Below are 12758 nucleotides of genomic sequence, written 5' to 3' on the forward strand. Positions count from 1 at the left end.
ATATTGCTCTTATAAACTTAGAAAGTTGATAGAATGCAAGGTCTTGTGTTACCGTGCATTTTCTGAAGGATATGAAGTCTGAAACTCAAAAGCCTGTCATTATATAATGGCTTCATTCCTCAATTAATCACCACAAAAATCCAGAAAACCATAGATTTTATGAGGAACAGACCAAAAATATCAAGCAAAAATCTGGACATTCTGAGAAAATCGGGACAGTTGAGAGGTATGACATACTTCTCAACTTCTCACACAATAAATCCGGACAGAGCCACAAATAATAGGAAAAGATTTCAATATTTCTTTTATAAATTTAGAAGGTTGCTAGAATAAGCACTGAAAACCCTGCTTCCATTTCCAGCATCCTATTTTTGTGAAGTGGGGTTTTCTACAATGACAGCAACCAAAACAAAATTACGGAGTAGAGTAGACATTAGGAACACACTTCGGGGGGGTGTCATTGCCTCCCATCATCCCTAGATATTTTTTCAGGGAAACAAGGTTAGGGCTGTCATTGATTCTGCAGTATTGAGTTGTATTTATTGTGTACTTTATTATGCTTTATTTTTTATGCATGCACAATGGTCGGTCTGTGGAAAATTGTCTTACATATAACCAGTCCATGGTGCAAAAACGTTGGAGACCACTGCCTTACAGGATATCTCCATATAGCTTTATTAGAGTGTCATGTTCTTTCTGTGTTAACCAAAAATGTCCTCCTCAGATGTTCCGGTAATATTCCAATAATGAGAACCACGAGCCACAGCCAAGGAAATTTTAATAAATAAAAATAACCACACCAAACATAGAAAATAAAAACTGAACAGATTTAGAGCGCTTTCGTCTCGTATCTCGAGACTTCCTCAGAATCAACTACAATTCAATTAGCCATTTGTTTAAATACCCATTCATCCCATTTTGATTAATTGTCATAGCAATAAAATAAAATAAATAAATATGCATGTGTATCTTTTGTAGTCGTTCATTCGTTTTCACAACATGTAGTTTAGTTTAGTTTAGTATGCATCTCAAGAAAGCTGATGTCACTTGTTAAACACACTAGACACAGTAACATCTTGTTAAGAAAGGACACATAAATATTATAATTAAAATTGTCTAACTAACCAGCTCTTATAAAGGAATTAATGCAACCAATTGTATATATATATATATATATATATATATATATATACATATATATATATATATATATATATATATATATATATATAAAATATATATTATATATAATTTATTTATTTATTTATTTATTTTATTTTACATTTGTTTACCGGGCTAGTCCAACTGGATATATTTCCATTTTCAGCAGAGGCCCGGGGAGAAAAGCTCCACATTAAGGTTAATACAAACAAGTCATTAAATAAAGAAAGCAAAATGGTTAGTAAAAAAATACATACAGAAATTAAGTTGCAAACAAAAATATATAGGATAAAGTTTATGCTAGGAGGGACATTTTACTTCTATTTACAGTATAGGAATAGGGGAGTTATACTTTAGTAGGACATTCATAAAGAGTAAATATATATAAGCAATTAAAAATGCAACCATCTAAATAATTATTGTTATTTGAATTCAGGGAAGGTGTAAAGCTAAAAGTTAAAAGTAAATAATGATAATAACTATCTAAAACTATTGGAATATGTATGAATATATATATATATATATATATATATATATATATATATATATATATATATAAATGTATAATAAATATATAAAAAATCTATAATATACTAATCCAACTCTAAAATATTAGAAAAATATTATGTATAAAGTATTTAAAACATTAATAAAATATGTATGTAATATAAAATTATAATATATATTCTCAAATGCAAATAGATACAAATACTGTGATGGAATACTTGTTGTGAACATATATAATCACATAGAAATATAAATAATGTAAAAACTGTATATATGAGTATGTGTATATATTGAAAAATATATAATATATATATTGTATTATGTATAAGATACAAACATTCTATAATACAAACTTTTAGGGGCAGAAATTAATGTGGTTTCTTGCGATCCAATGCCAATAATTTCAAAGCAGGTTTTAAAGAAATATGGTCATTCATGCCCGAATAAGAACATGAATCCAATCTAATGTGCCATATCATTTCACAATATTCTAAAAACGTCTCCCAATCACCACCCCTCTTTCTTTGTTTCACCTCTTCCAATACCCAAAATTTGATATTCATGTTTTTACATTTTAATGTGTGCCTATAAAGTGCATTGTTGTCATTCTTCTTATTAATATCCCTTACGTGTTCGTATATTGGAGCTCTTAAATTCCTTTCAGTTTTCCCCACGTAATAAGCCCAACAAGTCTTACAGTATGCTAGGTGAAAGCAGAAAGCACGCTAAATCTGTTCAGTTTTCATTTTCTATGTTTGGTGTGGTTATTTTTATTTTATTTATTAAAATTTCTTTGGCTGTGGCTCGTGGTTCTCATTATTGGAATACTGTCGGAACATCTGAGGAGGACAACCTTTATTGTACCGTTCAGCGGAACTATTATTTTAGGTTTTGACTGAGTTGTGAGGAGGTTTTTAACCAAAAATGTGTTGTAAGTAATTATCTTGAGTTTTTATTACTTGGCTGTTGAATAATCACTTCATAACATAGGAATGGCACAGGATATTACTTCCTAAAGATTAAGTCATTTTTCATTCCTTTTCAGGTTTATTGTATGGAATCTTGCCTCAGCCTAGCAGAGTTCTGATTTTGTTGAACCCCCACAGTGGAAAGGGCCAGGCTTTGCAGTTGTTTCATTCTCAAGTGCTTCCTATGCTGAATGAAACTGAAATCCAACACAAACTGATAGTGACAGGTAACAGCAATGCTCTTTGTTTATATGTCTGTATATGTTGAAGTAAACCAAACATTTTGCCTAAATATCATTAAAGGAAAACACTGCTCAGAAACAAACAAAAAATGTTTTTCCATCATACCGTCACATTCTGCAATATACTAATCCATCAGAATCACTCCACATATTTTTTACGGTAAAGAATTATAATCTAAAAGAGCCATAACAGGAACTACCATAATGTTATGATTGTTTTCAGTCTTTTCTCCTCTTTTTCCTACAATGCAGTTTGTGTCCAATAACTTGACACAGCCTAGATGTAATAATTGTGGTGGTTTGTTGGTGTATTTCATTAGGGTGTGAGTCACTGGCACTTTTTTCACTGAATCACTCTCTGATTTGTCCTTATGATAAGCTGCTAAAAAACATTTCATTCATTTATTCCCTTACTGATACTGACTTTATTAGTTTTATGCTTGTGGGTGAGTGAGAGCCTATCCCAGCAATTTATGAGCACAGTGCAGGGAAGCAAGGAAATGGATACCATAATACCAGCCTGTTACAGGGTCCTTGTGCACACACACACACACACACACACACACACACACACACACACACACACACACACACACACACACACACACACACACACACACACACACACACACACACACACACACTCACACACACTTGTACTTCAACTCATTCAAACACAGTACACATAATTGTTTGCTTTCAAAAGCATACTGGAGACTGACTCATTTCTAAGCTGTTGCATCCTGTACAGGTTGCGACTGTTACTATGTGGGTAAGACTGTCCGAGCTTTAAGATAACGGATTTATCAACACAGTTATGATATTAACAAACATAGGGAGACCAACACCTTATTTAAGCATAATAAATTATATCCCACACACTGTTTCAAGTTTTTTGTATTAGAGCAGGTCGACTTAGGTAAAAGGGGTGGACCTGTCGATGATTTTCTTGAATTTTTAGAGCTCAAGTGGCAAATAAGGTTAAATGCATGTGCGCCACCTGAGCTAATGATAACATTTCTATTAGTTCTATGTTAAAACTAAAAGCTGTTTTTTTATGTAATGTTTTTAACATAAGCTCTATTTTTGGGGGATCAATGGATCAATAATTCAGTTGTATTATTTTAGTGGGGTGGTACTTTTTTAGCATGGAATGATATATTTTTCTAATAGGAAATGACATACTTTTTTTAGCAGGAAATGACATCTTTCTTGTTTGACTAATTGTTGAGTAGGGCAGGCTATTTAAATCAGCATTATGTGTGTCATGTAGTTCTGAAGAAGTCAATTTTATGTACTTTTGACGAAAGCGCTAAACTCTTATCATGGTAGAATAAAACTGTTGGATTTTTATTTTTGGTGCAGTGCTCTTGGTTATTTACTCCATTCAGCTTCTTCTGGGTTTGGATATTTCCGTTTTTCTTAGTTTGTGTTTGTCATGGATGGAGGTGAAGACCCTAGCATTACTGGCAACATCGATTTTAATGGTTTATTGCAATCTGTGACATTGCTTACTTCTTCTGTTGCCCTACTGTCCGCCAAGGTTGATTTGCTTATGAATCAATGAGGATTAGTTCACTCTCAGGGCCGAGGATTAGTTCACTCTCAGGGCCTTAATCATTTGTAGCCAGAAAGCCCTGACAATTCATTAATTACACCTGCACAAAGGATTATGTGTTCTAATGTTTGTCTCAATGACAAAGGCTGTGTAGCTACCAACAACGTTAACAGTAACGCTACTGGATCAGGCTTGTCGCTGGCTGTGCGTGACAATGTCACGCCTTCATTTTCTATTGATGACTGGCTTAGAAATGATACTGGGCTTCGTGGCTGTTATGTCAACATTAACAACAGTTGTGGGAGCCAGGACGACCAGTTTTGTTGCTTTAAGGAACTTTTATGGAAGTACAAAAAGTTACAGTTGGAAAATGAATACTTCAATGAGTGTTTAAGAAGGGAGCAGATCCCTAAGGGTTTAAGGACGTGGAAATACCCAACTGGTTTGGTGAAAGACTCACAACTGCATAAGGATCTCAAAACATTTTTCAACAGGCAAGGGTGTGAGTTACTTAATATTTTCATTAGTGACAACAACAGGAAAATGGCTGGTATACTCAAAGACATTAACAGACTTGATCATGAAATTAAAATGGACTTGCTTTTTGAGCATAGAATGATTGAATTTAATAATTTATTTAAAATGTGGAAATTGATTTCGTATAGTTTAAAAACAAGAAACAGAAGAAATTGTTAAGAGATAAAACTGATTATGAAGCAGGCAGGGCTTATCCAGATCCACCTGAAGGGCAACAAGCTAGGTGGTCTGATGGGCAGGATGATTGTGATGTTATTAATGATGATGATGATGATGATGGGGGTTAATTCTGAGCATAACCTCCCTTTAGAACCACCACCCCTGAGGAGGTCTCAGCAGTTAATGAACCGGAGGGTGGGGGAGGCAATGTGAAGTATGGACATTCAAACTACCAGAATCAGTGGGGGACACAACAACAGCAACATTGGAGATGAGGGATGCCAATGTCTGCAACATCATTTCCAACTTTGGTAATGATTTTAAGGTGTACAATTGCAGTAAGACCAATGTAACTGTTGAATGGGCAGAATTGTTTTCGAAATGGCTTAATTTTGTGCCAACGTGTAAAACTGACATTGTCAATACTATTTTACAGTTCAAGATCTACATTAGGAAGCTTAACTTGGCCCTTTTCTTTTCACAGGGGGGTGATCCTATTACTAATCTCTTGGTCAATGCTAGCCCCTTTATCAGACCAAGTACATTCATTCTACCTATGCACCCATTAGTGGAAGTGTTTGAATCTTTTTGTGAGAGACAATTTAGAAAAACAGTCTCTCATAGGAATCATTATGTGGAACAGGATGGGACTGGCAATTTGACTAAAAAGGAAAAAAGGCTATTACATGATATATTAGATAACAGTGACATCCGGATTATGAAGCCTGATAAGGGGGGAGGACTAGTTATTATGGACGCTAGGGACTACAACAGCAGGATGATTGACCTTCTGTACAGTAATACTTATACTGAGGTCTCCATTAATGAGCTTAACATAGCTTATAGACATACTGATTTAGATCTAGAACAACTGTTATTAAATGAACAAATCACATTGGAGACCTTTAGATTCCTAGAGACAAAACATCCTAGGATTCCGACCATTTTTGGAATCTCAAAAATCCACAAGTGTATCCTTAATCCCCCCTCTGGCCAATTGTAGATACAAAAACATCAAAAAGTTTTAGTTTGGCCAAGTTCATTGACTGTTCAGTTAAACATGTGTTGGATGATAGGGACCTAATTATTAAAGACTCATGGGATTTCTTGTCCAAGATTAAACATGAAATGTACAACAAATGTTTTATATTGGTCACCATTGATGTGAGGGACCTCTTTTCTGTAATACCCCATGATGTAGGTATTGAATGGTTCTACACTTATTTATGTAAGCAGAACTCATTGACTCATGATACCATTCTTACCATCAGATCCTGTTTGGAGATGGTTCTGGACAATAACTTAATTTCCTTCAAGGGGCAAATATTCAAACAAGTGCAAGGGGTGGTTATGGGTGCCTATTGTGCACCGACGTTTGCCAACATAGTACTTGCCCAGTGGGAGGACCTGTATATTGTCAACTCTGAGTTCAAGGACATGTGGGTACTGTATTGCCGGTACATTGACAATTTGGTCTTATTTTGGCATGGTAGTGAAGACGAGTTGGATAGAATTTTTACTTATATTAACACCACCACCACTTTTCTGAAGTTCACCGTGACCAAGGACCATGATATTTTGAACTACCTTGACGTGACCATCAGGAAGGTTTATTCCAAGGGGAGATTCACCTCACATCTTTATAGGAAACCCACGTACTCCAACTCTCTTTTGCACTTTGAGAGTTGGCACCCCTTGCACCAGAAGAAATCCCTTGTGAAGGGACAATGTGTTAGATTGGCCAGAATGGTATCTGAGGATATTGATTTTCTTAGAGAGTGTGACCTCCTACTGGGTATGTTACAGAAAAGAGGTTACCCCCCTCAATTTGTTAAGGACATAATAGATAAGGTCCAACAAAAAAGAACTAATGGGGTTTATAGAACATTACTGGAAAGCCCTCTGGGTCTAACCAGGCCCCTAGCAACCGAGAGAATGAACAACTATAGCAGGCCTTTAGTGTTACCTTTCACTACTGATTTTTTTGACATCAAAAGCATCATTTGTGATTGTTGGAACATGTTTCATATTAATGAGAATATCATTAATAAACTAGGTGAAAAAACCCTGGTGGTGTACAAAAAGTGTACATCTTTCAAAAGTTTAGTTGAAAGAAAAAAGGTGGCATCTGGACTAGGTGATACTTTCAAATGTGGAAGATGCACCCAGTGTTGTTTTGTGATTGATGCCGAATTTATTAACTTAGGAATTCTGGTAAAATCACTGCACATAAAAAGTACTATTGTTACACCAAGGGGGTTGTATATGTTGCATCCTGTACAGGTTGCGACTGTTACTATGTGGGTAAAATTGTCCGAGCTTTAAGACAACGGATCTATCAACACAGTTATGATATTAACAAACATAGGGAGACCAACGCCTTATTTAAGCATATTAAATTATATCCCACACACTGTTTCAAGTTTTTTGTATTAGAGCAGGTCGACTTGGGTACAAGGTGTGGACCTGTCAATGATTTTCTTGAATTTTTAAAGCTCAAGTGGCAAATAAGTTTAAATGTATGTGCGCCACCTGGGCTCAATGATAACATTTCTATTAGTTCAATGTTAAAACTTAAAGCTGTTTTTATGTAATGTTTTTAACATAAGGTCTATTTTTGGGGGCTCAATGTATCAATAATTCAGTTGTATTATTTTAGTGGAGTGGTACTTTTTTAGCATGGAATGATATATTTTTCTAACAGGAAATGACATACTTTTTTAGCAGGAAATGACATACTTTTTTAGCAGGAAATGACATCTTTCTTGTTTGACTAATTGTTGAGTAGGGCAGCCTATTTAAATCAGCATTATGTGCGTCATGTAGTTCTGAAGAAGTCAATTTTATGTACTTTTGATGAAAGCACTAAAGTCTTATCATGGTGGAATAATACTGTTGGATTTTTATTTTTGGTGCAGTGCTCTTGGTTATTTACTTCATTCAGATTTTTCTGGGTTTGGATATTTTCATTTTTCATTAGCTGACATATGTAAACTGAACAAGGAATATCAGGCTATCATGCAGCATAAAATGTCAATAAATCTGAAAAAAATCGGATTACAGTCCTAGTCAATTAATCCCAAGAGTATGCACAGGATTATGATTACATCTTAACACTTAAATGAAAAAAAATCATATAAAAGAAATAATATACACTAGAAATAATCAGACTATCAAAGTTACAGATCTAAAAATATCTTCTTGTATTTAAAAAAAAACATTACAAGAGTATTAATAATAGTAACTCTTCTACAAGTGATAACAAAATTATAGACAAATTTCTTGCTAATAATATTCAAAAGAAGCAATCCAACCACAATATTAATAACATAGATAAACCTTTTTCCTTTAAAGAATTAAAGGGACAAATAAAAAATCTTAAGACAAAAAGGCACCAGGGCTGGATGGTCCAATTACAGAATTTTACAAACTCTTACCTGATAACATCTTGAAAATCTTAAAACTACAGCAAACATCCCTCCCTCGTGGAAATATTCTATCATCTCTCCCATCTTAAAACCAAATAAAGAGCCCAACCTTTGCACATCATGCAGGCCAATTTCTTTGCTTAACATTGATTACAAGATATTCATGTCTTTCTGAGCAAACAGGTTAAATAATATTCTTTCAGTACTAATTCATGAAGACCAAACTGGGTTTATCAAAAACAGAAAGGTACAAGACAATGTAATCAGACTACTGTCTTTAATAGACTTAGCAAACAAGTAAAAAATGAGCTTTCTATTTTAAGCCTTGATATAGATACAGCTTTCAACTCCCTAACTTAGCCACATCTGTTTAAAGCTCTGCAAAAATACAATTTGTCCCCAAACGTTTTAGGATTAGTTAAAAAACTATATGAAAAATCCATAGCCTATGTAAAGATTGGATCTTATCTATCTATCCCATTCGAAATATTATGAGGTACTACATAGTGGTGCCCCCTCTCACCATTACTCTTTGCCCTGGTTACTGAACCTCTTGCAAATGATGTTAGAAATAATGACAGCATTAAAGGCTATAAAGTGTCAGACAAAGTATCCCCCAAGTTACAAATGTTTACTCATGACCTACTAATAACTTCTAATGATACTGACAATTTAGTAGATCACCTATTACATAATCTAGACTTCTTTGCAAATCTCTGGTCTAAAATTCAATCACAACAAAACCCAGGCACTTCTAGTGAATAAAAATGTTACTATGAAACTTAGATCAAAAAGAGACATAAACTGGGAGGGCACACATATTAATATCCAGGTATCATTATTGAATCTAATTATTAAAAAAGTCACTTACATTTAATTACCAACAACATATAAACTCAATTACCAGTCTAGCTGACAGTTGGAAAAGACTCCTCTTCACATTTGAAGACAGACTAACTTTAATCAAAATTATACTGTTGCCTAAAATCTTATTCATTGGCCAAGCTCTAATAATTTCCCCCACCTGTCAAAATTAACAAACAATTAATAACTTATTACTCAACTTCCTTTGGTACCCCACCCCCCCCCCAAAAAAAAAAAAAAAAGAATTTCTTTTCTCTGGGATGAGTTGGGATGAAGGAGGTATAGGGTTTCCAAATATTGAATTTTATTTAAACTCTGCATTTATTAACATAATGTTGCTTTGGAATAATACTTCTTATATATCATATTGGAAACCAATACATGAAATCTTACTTTTTAATAGTATTAGGACATTGCTTGAACCATATACTCAAATACATACAAACACCTTTATATGGATTTTAAAAATGTATATTCAAAGTGAAAGGTCAAAACTTGTTCTTACACCTCTTACAAACCAAATATTGCTGTTGTTTAAAAAGCTTATATTTTCTAATCAAGTAATTATGAATGTATTAATAATTATGTTTCCTATTGCCTACACAAATGAATGTTAAATATCTTTTGATACTCAGAAAATGTTAGACTTTAAGAAACGTGACCTATTATATTGGAATCAATTTCTCTCAGCTAATAAAATAAGTTCTGCAGGCTATTTGTTCAGCAGATATAGTTTGCAAAATTTCAACTGGCTGGCCATCCAAACATATAAGGATTTTATACATACTAAGCTTGCACCCTCATTTGAGGCATACAATTTAAGAGTAACTTAAAAATCTTGGATTTTATCTCAACAGTTATCAATAGCTCACCCAAGAACACTTCATACATGTGTTATTTATAAAATTCTCAGAAATTATTTTAGCAAAACAGACATTTCTTTTTGCAATTATTCAAGTGAAGTTAATAAACAAGTATTCTCAGGAGAAGATAAAAAACTTTGTTTACTGTCGGAGAAGGAATCCACATCTTCCCTGTTCTGGCATGGATACACATGGAAATTTTTACATAGATGCTTTTTTCACCCCACATAGACTAGCAATAATGTACAAGAAAGATGAAATGAAGTGCTGGAGATGTAGACACCCTGATATTGACTAGATACATATGGTTGCTAATTGCAAAATAATTTCCCATTTTGGTTAGACTTTAAATATCTTTGTAAAGCTCTATGGAATGACAACTGTATAATTTCTGCCTCCCTTATCCTTCTCAAACTTCCTGTTCCTGAAGTCATTCCTAAAACAAACAAGCATTTTTACTATGGTCTATCCTGTCTATAGCAAGGAAAATCGTTACTAAAAATTAGAAATTCCAATCTACTCCTGTCTTTATAGTTGAGTGTATTCATCTTGTGAAATACATTTGTAAGAAGGAGATTGCTACTATAAAAGCAAGGACTAACAACATTTATTTATTTTTAATAAAAGTACAAAAGCAAACACCAGGCACAAGTACTCTCGTAGCACAAGAAATAAAAAGTAAGCACACAAAAGGAGCTCACGAGCATGCCAGGGCCGATGAGGTTCCTCCACATCTACAAATATTACTGGAATAAATCAACAAGAAGGCAGTCCAATGGATGTAAAATTTAATTCAAAGATGTATAAAAACTGGCAACCGCTTTCACCCTTATGGGCTTCTTCAGACCAACAGTGCTCCATACAAAGACCATGTTTAAATATGCATAAAAAGTGACATCATTTCCTGTATGCCATATTAATAAATATATTCTAAGCATTACTAAATTCATATATTCATAATAGGTCACTATAAACCTAGCATAAGGAATATATATGATAAAACATATATACATACATGTCTGAAGTATATATAATTGCAAATATCTATTGCAATATAAATAAAAATAAGAAATGGAAATTAATATAACACATAAACATTATATATTTCATTAATGCAATAATATATTAAATATATATATGTATCTATATATTTTCCATATATATATATATATATATATATATATATATATATATATATATATAAATGTATGTAAATATATATATATATATATAAATGTATGTGTAAAAACATAATAAATAAAGAAAATCTTATAGAAAACATTAAACACATACATATAAGATGTTTAAGAACTATCTGACTTTTAACTTCCTCCCCTATCCCTGTATTCTGTCTTTTATAGGCTGTTGTGGGAAGATCTATGCCTGGCATACAGACATTGTCAGAGCCTACCCTGTTCGACCTCCTGCATATCCACAAAACAAATAGCACCAGAATTGTCCATTCTAAAGACTTAAATCTTGCCTGTAAATTAAATAAGACCTGCTGTTGAGACAGGAATGTATCGCAGAGATCACCCCTTCTCTGGAACAGGCTACCCATCCATGCAAAGCAGAGTTTCTCCCTAACCCAATTCAAGTGTAACTTGGACAGTTGGATGGGGAACAGGAAATTCATCCCTGATTTGCACCCAGGTCTCTAATGGACACAGGTAGCCTGTAAATTCTTAGTCTCTCAGTCCCTGCTTGTAAATGTTTCATCTCCCAAGCCCCTGCTTACACTTACCAAGGATACCAGAACTTGTCAGAGGTTTGGGATGCATTACTAGGCTTAAAAAGGCCCCAGTGGTCATTAGCCTAGTGCACACCTATGAACCTTTAAACCTATGCACAGAGTGGCATTATAAGACATTCTGAAAACTCCATGTTAAACTTATAAAATTTCTCTATCCTTCACCAAAAAAAAAACTATGATAACACTTTTATTGTTAAAGTTAGTAAAATAGAGGAGTATGATCAGGTTGCTGATTATAACCTGCTTATTATGAACAAATTCACCTCAAGAGCAAAGCTGTAAAACACTGAGTGAGCACTGTCAAGAGAGGTAGTGTAATGCAGTCCATTACATTTACACTTACCTTTCATACTTCTCAACTGTCTAGGTTTTTGCAGGACATCCAGATTGTTGCTTCATATTTTTGGTCTGTTCCTTATAAAATCTGTGGTTGTCAGACACAACACTGAGGACTGAAGTCACTAAATAATAGCAGACATTTGAGTTTCAGAGTTCATATCCTTCAGAAAATGGATGCTGACACATCCTTTTATTCTAGCAACTAAACTTGTTTGAGGACTTAGGGGACATGTTACTGGAATAGACAGCAGACAGAAACAAATCTTTTGTTCTGCTGCTGTCATTTGCTGGACAGTACTGGCAGATTTTACTGCCTGGAGCTAGACCTGATGTTAACAAGTTTAGCAGGGGGTGCTTAACAGTTGTTAAGGTCAGGTTG

The 12758-nt window shown here is 34.0% G+C and overlaps 1 protein-coding gene across 1 annotated transcript in view; it reads left to right on the forward strand.

The window, feature by feature from the left end:
- Positions 1–12758, forward strand: part of SPHK1 (sphingosine kinase 1) — a 648446-nt gene that overhangs the window by 414407 nt on the left and 221281 nt on the right. The window contains exon 2 of the mRNA XM_044090480.1: positions 2714–2863. Within this exon, the coding sequence (XP_043946415.1) occupies positions 2714–2863 (150 nt within the window). The remainder of the gene's footprint in view (positions 1–2713; positions 2864–12758) is intronic.

Source organism: Protopterus annectens, chromosome 12.part0 (genome assembly GCF_019279795.1).
Source record: "Protopterus annectens isolate FY-2018-M chromosome 12.part0, PAN1.0, whole genome shotgun sequence".
Lineage (NCBI taxonomy): Eukaryota > Metazoa > Chordata > Ceratodontiformes > Protopteridae > Protopterus > Protopterus annectens.